Here is a 16,188-nt window from a genome sequence, read left to right on the forward strand (position 1 = left end):
TGCTGTCTTTGGGGGCTTGAACCTGGTTTGTCTTGCGTTTAACTGCTGAATCTCTGTTCTTTCACAATTTCCTTTTTAACTCGGGTGTTAGGTGTCTCTGTTAGAACAGCCTTTGTCAATATTCGCAACAGTCTCTAAATACATTTTAAAATATTTTTTATATATAATAATAATAAAAAAATTGACCATGTATTTACAGCCATGACGGCTGATGAGCCAAGCTGTCTCAGCATCAGACACTACAAAAGAGCTTGGGTGGCATTTTTTACATTTCAAAAAAGGCAGTTCGTGTTAGCAAAATGCTAAAGGAGGATTACACTAGGTGCTTGTGGGCTTGTTACCTTGGAACTTACTCAGCATATGCTACCAAGATGCTCAGACTTGTTCCTCCATACGAAAAATGAAAAATTAGCAGGTCAGAAAATGGCCAATAAATAAATAAATAAATAAATAAATAAATTTTTAAAATAAGCAAATGTCTTAAGTTGTGACCAATATATTTTTTGACAATCAATAGTTCAATATTTTTAATGAGCATCTTTCCTTCACTATGAATGATTTCTTAATATAACAATATCTTGCTGTTTTAACTAATTTAAGTGCTGCCCCATTTAAAGTGGAATGGAAAATTCTAACAAAAAAGCTGAAGCTAAGAAGTTAACTCCAGTCTTGTAGAAATTAAGAAGCAAAACACCACATAGAAACGTTTTTTGGCAGCAGGGACATAGGAAGGGGGGTCTGCCGAGGGTACTGCAGCACTGCTCTGATTTCATAAACGCAACAATGAACTGTATAATAGTTTGAGTATTATAAAGTCTCTTGTTTTAGAGTGGGGTTGTATTTTTGTTTTCTCAAACCCTCCAGTAGCCCTGCACTTTGATGAAAATAATGTTCACTTAGACGGAGTACAGAGAGACGGCGTGCGTCAGACGTGTTAGATTTTGTGCTTGCAGAAAGGCACTGCCAAAACTGGAGCAGAATCAGAAGGGACTGAACCTCCACTCATTATTTTTTGATGTGAAAACAGCACCAGTCTGATAATGCTGTAGCCACTCAGTGGTGCAGCCCATACAGGTCTACCCAGTCAAATGGGGATAGAATATTCATTAAGCCACATTAAGTGACATTTGAACTTTTCTGTGAGTAGTGTCACTGTGTTATGACCCATCACATCATTATGCTCTAAACCACATACCACCTTATCTTCTTAGCCCTCCAATCACTGCTATCTGCAATTGCCTCAATTTGGTCCGTTATGAGTAGCTGTCAAGTCTGTAACTAGCATGAAGACAATGAGTTACTCAGAGGTTTATGAAGGTTTTTATGAGGTTCAATATGGAAACAGTGACGAGACTAAATCAGCAGTGACCGGTTCTCAGCTAACTTTAGAGTAACTGTGGTTCTGCCAGACTGTACTACCCGCTGCTTATGAGATGCCATGCTAAAGCTACGCAGAACAACTTTGACTTCTTGAGATCTAACGTTACAAGTACTCAGGACGCATAAGTAAAGTAACAATTTAACACAAGCAATCAAACTGAATAAGAAGCATATTTAAGAAAATAACAATATAAAAAGACAAGATTTTTGTTTTCTTGTTTCAGATGCAAGTATTTAAATACTGAGGTCACTACTCCGGTATTTTTTCAAGAATCAAGAAAACATACGGGCCAACAAACTAGTGAAATTCCATCAAGGTTTAAGTACGCAAAGTTGCAAAAGGTCAGCCTGTGTTTGAAGTCAATTAAGTATATTACTGTATTAGGCAGAACAGGTCTTCTGTATTGTGATTAACCAAACACATGCTCACCCAATTCATTTCACGACTGCCTCATATAAACAGCCAAAGCAGTAAAGAGCTAGAGTTGCCAGACGCCCCTTCTAACAAGCTAATTCATCTACTTTAAAACTAATCCATTGCTGGCACACGTGTATACACAGCTGGTATAACCTCCATAAATAACACTGCCCATAGAATGGGACCCTCTGGGGCAACCACCCAAGGACTGAGCCTGGTATGGTGTCACGGTTTCAGCGTTACGCCCATGATTCTCAACCTATTTAAGCTGCAGCTCCAACACACATTTTCAGGTGCAGTTACATTTTTTGTTAGTGGGGACATGGACTTCACAGCACTAGTAAATATACATGCTACATCACCACCAAATGAACAGAAGGAGTGTCATTCTTGACTGGCCTGTACAGAGTCCTGACCTCAACCCCATAGAACACCTTTGGAATGAATTAGAGCAGAGACTGGGACCTAGGCCGTCTCATCCAACATCAGTGCCTGACCTCACAAATGTGCTTCTAGAAAATTGGTCAAAAATTCCCAAGAGTGTTGTTTTAAAAAGAGACTGTATCTCTAAAAAGTTGTGAAGATGAAGTCATTTCTCTTTTGAATTTTCCTGTTCCACCTTAAATGGTGCAGCACTTTCATCCAGTGCCTCAGTCAGCATTTAAGACAGAATGGGAAAATTCGAATGAAATCAGTTGAACATTGAGACATTTTACAAGAAACTGTGTGTAATTTTTATATATATATATATATATATATATATATATATATATATATATATATATATATATATATATATATATATATATACACACATACACACACACACACACACACACACACACACACACACAATACCTTGAAACGGGCATCTCTTTTTTTGTTTGTGTTTTGTTTTTTTCCCCCCATTAAACGCTTACAAACTTTTTTTTTTAGACCTAATAATGACAAGATGTCACTGATGGGGATATTTCACAGAAAAGGCATTGTCCAATATTTGTTGTCAAATGAGTTATTTATTTTTATTTTCAGCAAGGTGTTTTAACAGCACCATAATGTAATCCAATAAGAAATCACTGCCTTAAGCACAGAGGTCCAACAAAACAACTGAGGCTACTATTAATAGTACCAACAGATTTACATACTTTGGCTTCCTTTTGCTTTTTGTTCATTGCACTCACAGAGATAAACAAAAGTACCATGACACTGAAGATCTGCCTACAAAAAGTAAAATTGAGAAGAAAAAAAAAAAAAAAGGTTCAAAGATAACACCCTTATGTTAAATGCACGTATAAACAATGATTTTCATATTTCAATCACTTTTAAATTAAAAAAAATCATAAGTCACTTTTCATTACAACCAACTTAGTGTGTTTTCATATGGTTGGCCAACAACTGTAATACAATTTTTGACCGTCATCATACCATGAAAATATCAAAACAAATCCTACTTGAGCCTGATGTCACCAAGCGTTAGATAGAGGGTTATAAAGCTACCCAGCAATGGGATGTGAAACAGTGGAGCTGCATTCTCTGGAGCGATGGAGCACCATCAAATATCTTCAGAAGGAGTTCAACATTAGGACCTGACTGCACGAACACTCATAGCTGAATGTTATCAAATCTTCACACCAGGGTTCCAATGTAATTGTTATGTAAAGCCTTCCTAGGACATTAAAGGCTATCGCTGCTGCAAATGGGGACAACCTCCCCAACACAGTATCTCTCAAATCAATGCGACACTTCTCTAAGCTAAGGTCAATACTCTCAAACTACAACTTCAATAAAACATTTTATCTGTCTAAAATTAAGAGCGCTAAAGTTCTAAACTGAGGTGTAACCAATCGCAAAGCAGTCCACATGCAGTCAGTTCCCAACTTCCTACTTAAATAAAGGCAGAAGCGTTATTTGAAAATACTCTTCTTTCGGCTGCTCCCTTTAGGGGTCGCCACAGCGGATCATCTGCCACCATCTTGCCCTATCTACTGCCTCCTCTACTTTCACACCAACCATCTCCATGTCCACCTTCACTACATCCATAAACCTTCTCTGAGGTCTACCTCTTCTCCTTCTACCCGGCAGCTCCAGCTCCAACATTCTTTGACCAATATATCCACTATTCCTCCTCAACACATGTCCAAACCGTCTCAACCTGGCCTCTCTGGCTTTATCTCCAAACTGCTCCACCTTCACTGTCCCCCTGATCTGCTCATTTCTAATCTTGTCCATCCTTGTCACTCCCAACAAAAATCTCAGCATCTTCATCTCCGCCACCTCCAGCTCAGCCTCCTGTCTTTGAGACAGAGCCACAGTCTCCAAACCAGACATCATAGCAGGACGCACTACTGTCTTTTAAACCTTCCCTTTCACTCTTGCTGCTATCCTTCTGTCACACATCAGCCCTGACATCCGTCTCCACCCACTCCATCCTGCCTGCACCCTCTTCTTCACCTCTTTTTTGCACTGTCCATTGCTCTGGATGGTTGACCCAAGATATTTGAAGTCATCCACCTTTACGACCTCTACTCCTTGCATCTTCACCTTTCCACCTGCCTCCCTCTCACTCACACATGTATTCCGTCTTGTCTCTACTGACCTTCATTCCTCTCCTCTCCAGTGCAAACCTCCACCTCTCCAGATTCTCTTCCACCTGCTCTCTACTCTCACCACAGATTACAATGTCATCTGCAAACATCATGGTCCATGGAGCCTCCTGCCTGACCTCATCTGTCAAACTTTCCATCACTATCGCAAACAAGAAGGGGCAAGTTCTCTGCCTTTATCAGTCATTGTCCTTATGTTCGGAGTCCCTACTCTAACCTCCACACTCCTGCATTTCTTTCTCTCTCGCTGCCTTCTAACCCACCTTCCTCCTCTCCTTTTTGATGGTCTTCGACCTACTGTTATTTGAAAATATTAAAAACGTACAAATTAGGAATGTAAATGATTACCCAGTTAAGAAAAAAAAAGTTTCTCTTTCAAATATGCATAAGACTTATTGCATGACGGCAATACACACAACTGGCTCCTCTACATGAGCCTACTAAAAATATGATCATGGTGCAGCATCCAGAACAAAGTTATAAGTCAGAACAAAGTTATGATAGTAGCTGAGAGAAATTCATAGTGAAGAAGGCTGCTAACCAGAGCCAGCTTGGATGCTGATGAGAATTCTTTCAAGTATGGTCACTCCCTGAACGAAGCTGGCCAGAGGTCAGCCTCGTAAGCAAATCTTAAACCATTTGAACAATTGAGAGACGGGGGGAAACAGGCGCATTGGTAGTACATTTTTATTTTATCTCTGGACATTGTAATATGAAGTAGGGATATTAATGATTAACCATTTAACTGTTCCTATAAAGAAGTGGTATTTGAATTGGTGAGCTTTACATTCAACTTGAGAATGGTTTTGAATTTTACGCAAGTATGTGTAGCCCTACTTTGTGACGCACGGTTTATTTATTTATTTATTTTAAATCAAACCGAATTTCTAGTTGTCATGAGGACATGCACATTAGACAATAAAGCAAAAAGAGGGTTACAACATACACAACAAAAAGTACAGATGCATCTATACAGATACTGGAAATTCCAAAAAAGTTGGGACACTAAAATGTAAATGAAAGTGAATAAAAGCAATTAAATGATTTGCAAATCTCAGACCTATATTTTATTCACAACAGATCACATACCAGATGTAAACAGCCAGACATCATTTCTTGACAAACATTAACTCCTTTAGAACTTGACGACAGCATCACATCTCCAAAAAGTGGGAACGAGGCAACAAAAGGCTGAAAAAATAAGTGGTACTACTAAAAAAAGATAGAGGAGCAATTAGCAACTAAATCACATGACTGGGTGTAAAAAGAGCATTTTTAGAGAGGCCAAGTCTGTCAGAAGCAAAGACAGGCAGAGGTTCATCAATCTGCAAGAAGTCTGTGAGAAATTTTAGAAAAGTGGTTAACGTAAAATTTAAAAGACTTTGGATATCACAAAATCCACCGTACACCAAACCAAAAGATTCAAAGAACCTGGATAAATCCCTGTAAGACACAGGGCACAAGGTCATGTTGGAAGCTCAATCTTCAGGCCCTCAGGTGTCATGGCACTGAAAACAGGCATGATTCTGTACAGGAAAATCACTGCACAGGCTCATGGACACTACCAGAAATCACTGTCTGTGAATACAGTTCGCCACACAATCCACAAATGCAAGATAAAGCTGTATCATGCAAAGAAGCAGCCAAGTGTCATCATAATCCAGAAACGCTGCTATCTTCTCTGGGCTAAAGCTCATTTAAAAGGGACCGTGGCTAAATGGAAAACTGTTCTGCGGTCAGATGAATCGGAAATTTGAAATTCTTTTTGAAACCCACAGACACCATGTCCTGCAGACTCAAGAGAAGGGACCATCCGGCTTGTTACCAGTGCACAGTTCAAAAGTCTGCATCTCTGATGGTATAAGGCTTCACTAGTGCCTGATGTAGGCAGCTTACACATCTAGAAAGGTGCCATCGATGTTGAACAGTATACACCAGTGTGTGTGTAATATTATTTATTTATATATATATATATATATATATATATATATATATATATATATATATATATATATATATATATATATATATATATATATATATATATATACACACACACACACACACACACACACACACACACACATACATACACATACATACACACACACACACACACACATATACACATACACACACACATACACATACACACACACATACACACACACATACACACACACACACACACACCAGTATATATATATATAAAAACAAACAGGTTTTATAACAATAATTTATATATCATATCACTGCTGTCAGAACAAAACCCCATGTCTCCATTTTAGTTTTTAATAATTTGAAAATACCGGATATCTTTTACATTGTGCACAAATTTTATGATAAATGGACCAAAAGAAATCAGATTCCTTTGACTTGCATTAAAAAAAGGTTTTTTCCTTCTCCTGTAAAGTTACCATTTGAGATTTCGGTCTTCTTCCTATGCACCCATTCAGACAACGTGATGCTAAACCACATACTGCATCCATCACAACAGCATGGCTTTGCAGAAGAGGAGTCTGGGTGTTGAACTGGCCTGCTTGCAGTCCAGACTTCTCACCAACAGAAAACATTTGGCGCATTACAAGATGAAAATTTTGGCAAAGAAAACAAAGGACTGATGAGCAGCTAGAATCCTACATCAAGTCAACAATGGGACAACATTCCTCTGCAAAAACTCCAGCAACTGCTCTCCTCATGTCCCAGACATTTACAGACTGTTGCTAAAAGAAGAGAGGACGCTACACAATGGTAGACATGGCCCTGACCTTGGTGCCAGCAGGTTCCAAATGAGTTAATGCTAGTCATGAAATGGTAAAATGTCTCACTTTCAACATGTGTTCCATCTTCTATCGTTGATAAAATATGGGTCTATGAGATTTACAAAATCATTGTTTTTTCTTTTTTTTTTTTTACATTTATTTAAATTTTACAGTGTCCCAACAGTTTTGGAAGATACCCCCCAAAATCAAGTCATCTCCAATACCCGCTGATACTGTGTGATGTAAGCAGCACGTAGCTGTCACACTAGAGAACAAACAGTGAAGTGCTACTGACTAACGGTCAGACACAAAAATCACAAATCACAACAGTTTACACAAGCTGGCCAGATAAACGGAGGCAGGAAAGTCAACATTTTCTACCAATAGATGCAGAGTTTACAGAATAGTGAGGTATAAACGTTACCATGGTGATTTTTTTTTTTTTGTAAAATTAACCGTAGGCAGACCATATTGCCCTACATCAGGTGTTTTCAATGAAACAGCTTTATTTGAAGTTATTCATTGACACAGCATTTCTTATAGAATGGACGGAGTGTTTTCACAGCGACTATATAAAATCATAGGCTTTGTTCATATGTGACTACCTACTCAAACGTACAGTCAGTGGAAGAACAAGATATCTTGGATTGCACAGTATCTGGCTTTAGAGGACATTCAACTACAGCTCAACTACCCAAACAAAAGACTCAAAGAAGACATAACTCCTGAGATACTTGAATGCAGTAGCCTCGGACATGATTGCCGATGTCAGTCACTGACAGACACAGACAAAGAGCAAAATTACAGCTATTTTACAGCCCTTTTCTGATTTGGAACAGAACTCACTCTTCTCCACTGTAATTATGCTACTTTAATTATCCAAGATCACTACAGTTGCATTTAAGGCACTTCAAAAGTTATTAATTTGAATTATTTAACTGTTAAGGTGCACTGCACTTATTTACACCTACAACTGCTTAATTTTTAGTAGTTTATTCAGTATGTTATCATTTGCAAGTACTAAAAATATGTATTTGGTCCAAGAAAAAAAAAAAAAAAATCATTTTAAAAATAGTATTGCTACATCCCTAACTAATAGCACTGAAGATTCAGATGGCACTCCGGTACCAAATTATACGGGAAAGGATCTTTTTATACTTTATGCCTGCTCAAGAAAAGTAAAAATACAAACTGAATGAATATGGGATTGAAAGAGATATCACGGAGAGAGCTATAGAAATAATTTGCTGCTAGTTTGTGGCCAAACATGTAGTCATCTTCTCTTCAAACATGCACCTTTTCACAGTAACATACAGCATCACTGAAGCACAGTAATTTTGTAAATTGGTGAATCACTGAGTTACTTACAAAAACAGAACTGTTAATCATTCGGATAAATGTTTTTTCGTTGGTGTACTTGAGTGACTATAGCTTCGAGGTGGGTGATATAGGAAAACTAATATTGTAATAATTAAAAAATAAATTCACAACACACAGTATGCCATTTATCATATCAGTTGGAACAGAAAAACGACCTAATACATGCAAACCTAATAAAAAACCCTAATAACATGACAAACTGAATACAATGTTTTTTTGTTTTTTTTATTCAACCATGGTTTTATTTGGCATACTGTGTTACACAAAATCCAGTTAAATGTGACCAAGGTTGGGATAGCTACTGAAAAATTAGTAGTTAGCTACTTTCCCCAACATTTGCAGCTAGCTACAATTTACTTTTCCAGAAAAAGTAGTGGCTGCTTTTTAGCTACTTTTTTGACGAGTAGTGCACTACTTTTTAGCTAATTTCAAAGCGCGATTGTCAGAATGTTTTTGAATCTCCACCTGACAAACAAACTCAACTGACAGTGTGAACAAGAGCCTGCATTTAATCAAGTGCCAGAAGGAAACATACAATTGAAAAGCTGCAAATATACAAAAAAAATAAATAAATAATATGTGTAACCAACAATATGACCAAGTAAAGTCAATCATTCCAGGTTTTTCCTAACAAAAACAACAATACAAACCAAACAACTGTTGAAATTAAACTGGTCTAATTTTAACATTTCAGCATCTGTACAAACATGATGTTCTGAGTCCTTTGTTGAACTTCTGCAACATTTTTGCCTCAAAATTCTCAGTGACCCTGGCTGTTTGAGTTGAGAATCAGGCCTGCGCAGATGAACTCTCTCCACTGCTCATCATTTTTATGTAAAATCCTCCTGTGCTGTAAAATAAAGCTCTACTGATCTTAAGAACACATCATTCTAAGACAGACTCTTAATTCACCAACCTTTAGTGCTGAAGACTAACGCGCAGGCTGTTTGCTATACAGCAATGCAGATAATGATTGGCAAAGAGAGAGATTTAAGAAGACCGTTGATAATTTGTAAACGAATGGACTTATTTGTATTTATAAGCACTCAGCTGGTTTCATGATACGTTTAATCTGCAACAACTCGTGAAACAAAAGTCAGCTTCTCTTTCGGACTTTCCCGTTCCACCTTAAATGGCATAGCAGTACAACCTGGCATCTCTGGCACCATTTGAGGTGGAGCGGGACAATTCAAAAGAGAAGCAGGTGAATGAGAAACTCGCTCATAGCCTCATAAAGGGTCAAAATGGAGACATTTTACAAGAAACTCGCAGAAAGGTTTCCTGACTGAGGTGCAAGAAAAGCGGCTACAGCTGAGCTAAAGCGTGCTCTAAATGTGGCTCTCAAGGTGGATTGGTTTTTGTTGAAAGGACAAAATGGCTCTTCTTACCATTTTGGTTGCAAGCCCTTAGCTAAGCCTTCTAGTAAGGGGTGATCAGCGTGTGGGACTCGCATGCCCATTTGCTTGAAACGCCCATGGCTCAAATCACAACTGCATAGTTGCCACTAGCCCAGTTAACCACCATGTTCTACACTTCACATTTTGCGTGGATTGCCTGAACCCTGTAGTGAAATTGTAGAGAAAATATTTGCTATAGCTACACAAAAATGCATAGATGCCACAGCTATTAGCTACATTTCATAAAACTGTAGCAGCTACAGCTATTAGCTACAAAAATTTGTAGTTAGCTACAAAAAGTAACGCACTACTTAGCTACCCCCCCCCCCCCCCCCCCCCCCCCCTTGCAATTTAAGCTCTCTTTAAATCAAACAATTCTGTTTCTCCAGCTGTGTTAATTGTTTTGAGCACTGACCTTAGTCTGGAAAAAAGCAACACAGCAATTTAAAAGAATAATAATACCCTGAATTTCACATTAAACTAAACTAATGGGCCAGTGTTTACAAACCTGGGACATGTACAGCCTTTGCCAAACACGTTCCTCTTCATCAACTCTCCATTAGAGAGAGACATTCAATATGAAATAACACATGAGGCTGTGGGGGGTACGGGCACTCCTAATAAAGGGAGAGGGTATAAAAGCATGAGTAATTGGTGGGATACGCTTGTCACCGTCCAGTAAAAAGGATACGCCGCCTTAGTACTTCCATTTATAAAAAGACACAAAAATGAAACTTACAGAACAATAAAGTAACGTGTATTACAAAATTTTACATTTTTAAATTAACACGATAAACCGTGCAATTTTTTAAAATTATTAATACATATCCCTCTTTTCCATGGCAAGCCAAGCGGTTCTCAGGGCTTTACTGTTCTGTTCCACACTTGTGTGGACCAGTTATGGTTTCTTTCTGCTGTGCTGCTAAAACAGAACCAAAAAACCACACACACACACACACACACACACACACACACACACACACACACACACAAGAGTGGCTAACTGCTAACAAGCTAATACCTACACAGCACCCACCACAACTCACGTTTGACTGCGTCCATCACTCAATCACCAGTCTCTGTGATTTTGGTGGTTAAAATATGAACGGTAAAGCACATAATGCTAAAAATGCTGTCCGTTTGCAGAAAAAGTCCTGCCCTTCAAGAAATAGCCAATTGGCTTGCTGGTTACACCATGAGCACTTTTTTTCCTGTGCATTATTGAGCCAAATACTACAAACTACGAGGTTTGTCACATTTTACCGGTGTTCTCACGTTGTAAAACAGTAACTCTACTACATTTTAGTCTCTCTGCATTCAAAGAGGAGTCTGGTCCTGTCAGGCTGGAAATAACTGCCTGGCGGCGTTGCAAACATGGCCGCTGAGTGAACAGACCCTCCCTATAAAGACTTTGGTTAAATCTGTAGCCTGCTAACTACACTAGCATAGCGTAGCCCTGCAGGGTACAGCTCCAAGCACCTCAGACCAATTCTATTTGTTTCCATCTTTGTCACTTCAACAGCAGATACTTGAATTTAAGACCCAAGATACACATCTTTATCGTCCAAGTGGGTGCTATTAAGCATTGGTTTGCAAGAACCAAGCCTAGACTGCAATGGGAGGCACAAACACTTGTGTCAGCTTAGCCTACGAGAGAACTAGGTTTGATTTTGGCTTTGTCCCTCCAACACAAATCAACTGGCTTTGCTCTCATAGTTAAGTTTTTATTGTCTATACTTGTTACAGCAGTTAGTCAAATCAAACCTGTACTAGGGTACTTTGATCTCACTAGCTAAGCAAAGAGCCAGCTAGAATTAGCTAGGAGGCTACAAATCCAAACACCAAAGAACAGGTTTAATTTCGGCTTTGTGCAGCTCCAACACCAGCCGCTCAACTTTGTTTCCTCAGATTTGAGTCATTATCATCTAGACTTGCATCAGTACAGCTATCATTAGGCAGAATCAAACCTGTTCTGCGGTAAGCAGAGCTGGCAGCATGCTAGCCAAGCTATCAGCACTGTTTTTTAACATTTAGAAACCAGTGTTAGATTGAAGCTTTGATGTCTACTGAACGGTGGATTCAACATCACACACTGCTTTAATGTATTTGGTGCCCATGTGAGAAAACTGAAATTGCTTGCATGGTTGAAATTACACAGGAGGATGCAGTACCACTATACTGATATAAACATAGAATCAATCAGCAAATAGCTACACTCAGTCCTGCCAACGGAAATACTTCTTGCATAAGCATGCTACGCTTAAAAAAAAAAATTCATATATATATATATATATATAAAATAAATAAAAAACTCCACTTGGTCATTTTCCTACTCACCACCATATCAAGTTCGGTTATTCAACAAGGTCAGCTGCTTGCTCTCGCACTCTCATTCTCTCTCTCTCTCATGATCCTCCTCATCTGACATCATGTTTATTTTAACTCTGAGGCGCACACGCACAGACACACACATGCACACCGGTAACATTCTGGGTAATGTCATTTCTGCTGCGTGTGCACTTTTTCCCCATCCTACTATGAACTGCTCATTGCGATTACAGGTTTGGCTGCAGTAATGATTATGAATACAGTACTGTGAAAAATCACTTCAGGAATCTGAAACACATGGGCAATAAGATTACTTTTCCAACTTCAAAATGTCAAGCAAACTAGCTTGCAAATTATATAGTGTTAGGCTAATACTGACATTAAATATTTTCCCAAGGTTGGCAGGTCTGCGTCAAGTTAACTCAATTCATAACTTCAACCCGTTTATCTTTGCAAAGGAGTTAAAAGCACCATCCTCCCTTGTGGAACCAAACAGATAGAGTGAGGAGGGGGAACAAGAGGGCTAGCACAAATTTCACGTTGCTATCATTTTGCAGCCTCTTAAAATGATTGTCATTAAGCATCGGTCATCCCCAGAGAATGAGCCAAGCACTATGATAAGTCAAACTCTTCTTGTCTTGTTTTAAAAAGGGCAGACACTGCTGCTTGTTGCTGTTAGATCTGAGCAATGCACATGCAAAATAGAACTTACAGCGCCACCAATTAATTTTTTGAGTGACAAATTGCATCTGCGTACTTTATCTGACATCAAAATGCATACCATCTACATCTAAGTGCATAAAGGTTGGCAGGTGTGCTTCATTATATCATCCCTTCAAATGATACTGTGACCCTGTGACCATGTCCAAAAAAAAAAAAAAAAAAAAAAAAAACACCACTGTGCTAAGCTCAGGTACAGCTCACGGTAAAACCGTGAACATGTGGAAATACCACTAGAACAGTTAACCCTCTGTGGCCATAGATACAAGGCAACAATCTCATTTTTGAAACTTAACTTCATAAGGTGGAACTTTTTTGTTCTTTCCACCATCCTGCTAAATATGCTGCACCTCCTTGGAGTTTTGTGGCTTGTTGTCAGAGGATTTTACAGTCCACTTACACTCTCCCATAATTACACAGGCATAGCCTTTGATGTCCCTGCTGAAAAAAAAAAGATATTTAGAACCATAAGGATTAAAATGTGATGTTTTGCTTTTTAATGACAATTGGCTCAATGGCCATCATTAAAGACCACTAGTTCCCTGTAGATCACCTCTAGACCCCATTAGGAAACCATCAAATGCATCTGGAAGGAGTCCCAAAAAACCTGTTAAACCATCAGAATCCTTTACACTTTGACATTAATCCACCAGGAAAACACATTTAATGCCTATTGGACACTACCAGGAAGCAACAGAAACACTCAACGGTGTCTTTCCAGCAGGCACAGTGAACACAAATACAGGCAGAGTGGATAGGCTGTGAGTGTAGCCGTCAAAGCCTTAAAAAACTTTAAAGAGGTTTTTTTTTTTTTTTCAATGCACTCTAAAAACTATGAAAAGCCATCACTACGTCTGAACAGCCCCAGTGCACATTACTGGGAGCACTTCACAAAACAAGAACCATCAACTGCAAAATAAATGAAGTCCAGGGGCAAACTGGCCAAACAAGAATGTGGTTTCTCCCTTTCCTGACTTTTCGTTTGGTACACTGAACTGAGAGATCTGAGAAAACTCTCCCCAACCATCAAACTACTAACTACTGACACTCACTCAAGTTATTCCAGTACCACTTCTTAGCAGCTTCCGGGTAGTAACAGACTAGCCAATCATCACATCCTTTTCTGGTGCCACAGACAAAACCATGGGCAACTCCTCGGCCTCAGTTCTGAGTACTTTCAAGCATTTAATGCGTTTACCAATTACTGGACTATCATTTCTAGTGAGAACAACGACAATGCAGAGTCCCGCATGAGACGCATTCAAAAAAACAATACGCGCTAACTTAACTGGCACCACGTCGACGTGTGTAAGGGGCGTAATTTAAACAACGGGTTCTCATCGTTGCAAGTAGAAAGTTCTAGAAAAATAACGTTAAGCTACCCAAGAGCACAACACGCGAGGAGTTTATGCACAGTCACGCCGCCTTTGATAAGAGTACGCGTGAAAACCTTTAACTGGCTGGTCACAGTTGAACCGTGTGAAGACAGCAAATGTGTTATTGTTGATGAAAATGCAGCCCAAGTGAAGCGACTCCTCGGAGGAAACTTACTTTACTACACCACAACTAGTGCAAGACATTACGCTTTTACATGCTGAAATAGAAATTAAACGAACACCTTTGTTTCTGAAAAATAACAATGGACATTAACAACAACAACCCCCCCAAAATGGATCATCTACGCATTTACAAAAACCACCTATAATAACAGTTACTGCGCAGCAGCCTAACGTTAGCCGTCCTAGCAAATGTTAGCTAATTAGCTAGCCACCAAGGAAAAAAAACAAAACTTGCGCTTATCAAATGAATATTTACACTTTCTTTCGCTTCGATTCAAAACAACCTACGTTCGTGTCGCGACCTTAACGCTAAATTTAACAAAAACATGCGAGATATAACTAATTTTGCTGTGTCGTTTCAGTGGTAACGTTATGTTCTAGTTGTTCTCTGTTCAGTGGACAACAAGCACGACAACTGGGCCTCGATTTCACTATCACCTTAGCTTCCCAGTTAGCAGGCTAGCTTCAGAATCGCTCGTTAAGAAGACATAATGCATCGTTCAGCAACACAAAGACACGCCACACTGGCTTCGGCCGTTTCACCGATTCTGAATTACAATCCAATTCCTATTCAATTCAGCCATTAACTGGAGAATTACGGCAACCACGGGCATGATACGGCTAGCAGACTAGCGAAGTTTTGTTGTTAGCTTGACCAAAGCAAGACACAGTCCCTTCAGTCTAAACTGCTCATTAACAAACTCTGTGCTGCAACACAGGTAGGTTAGGTTAGCTAGGTTAGCACGGTCACAATCGCTATTCAGTCACATAATGTAAAACCTGCCGTCACCGAGGTGATAGGACTAGCTGGCCAGCTAGTAACACAGATAATAACAACAACAACACTAGCAATACATGCTAACGCGTATCTAGCCAGCTACTACAATTTTGCTACATGGCTAAATAGTTTTGAACAGCGCTGCCTTTAGAAACTTTTCCACGTTTGGATTTAAAAAGCTGACCACCGTCACTGTGGACTACAGGTATTGTTGCAAAACTGACACACAGCGAGTAAATGTAATGTTTTTTTATCACAGCTGTTGCCACCAAAGGTAAAGGTTAAAGCCATCTTCCTGTTTATGTTCTAAAGGATACAGTTTCACCACGTCGGTATCCATTCGCCTTTTACCCGGACTTGGAGACGACATTTTTATGTCTCTGCGTGGAATGCCAGTGTCTTCTCAGCTGGAATATCGCACTCTTCGTTTCTACCGAAACTCTGGCTCTGTTACTGTGTTTACATAAGCAATATATTGACTGCAAATTATTCGACTTCCACTCTCCTTCGGCGACGATCCCCTCGGCTTCTCGGCTTGGTCGATCTCTCTGCTTACTCTTTGCTTTGTCGTCTACTCTCCTGTAAGCGAAATTTCTTTTCGTAGGATACGCGGGGCAAGCTCATTAATATTCATTGACCTCCGCACATAACGCCGTCTGATTGGATTCACGCACAATCCCGTCTGATTGGCCGAGCAAAACACGGCTCTGCTGAGGCAGAGTCAACGCTGCTGGCGTTTGCAAGCACAACAACACTACTTTTAAATCTTTATCGCCGCGTTCAACTAATATACTGACGCTAAAAACTTGTTGAATATGCAACAAAGTCTGAAGCAAACTAAATAAAGAACAATATAAGCCACT

The 16,188-nt window shown here is 39.3% G+C and overlaps 1 protein-coding gene across 1 annotated transcript in view; it reads right to left on the minus strand.

The window, feature by feature from the left end:
* Nucleotides 1–15,955, minus strand: part of ube2h (ubiquitin-conjugating enzyme E2H (UBC8 homolog, yeast)) — a 54,810-nt gene extending 38,855 nt beyond the window's left edge. Inside the window, exon 1 of the mRNA XM_017710691.2 lies at nucleotides 15,643–15,955. Within this exon, the coding sequence (XP_017566180.1) occupies nucleotides 15,643–15,695 (53 nt within the window). The 5' untranslated portion in view covers nucleotides 15,696–15,955. The remainder of the gene's footprint in view (nucleotides 1–15,642) is intronic.
* Between the last annotated feature and the right edge of the window lie 233 nt (nucleotides 15,956–16,188).

This window comes from Pygocentrus nattereri, chromosome 1, assembly GCF_015220715.1.
Source record: "Pygocentrus nattereri isolate fPygNat1 chromosome 1, fPygNat1.pri, whole genome shotgun sequence".
In the NCBI taxonomy this organism is placed as follows: Eukaryota; Metazoa; Chordata; class Actinopteri; order Characiformes; family Serrasalmidae; genus Pygocentrus; species Pygocentrus nattereri.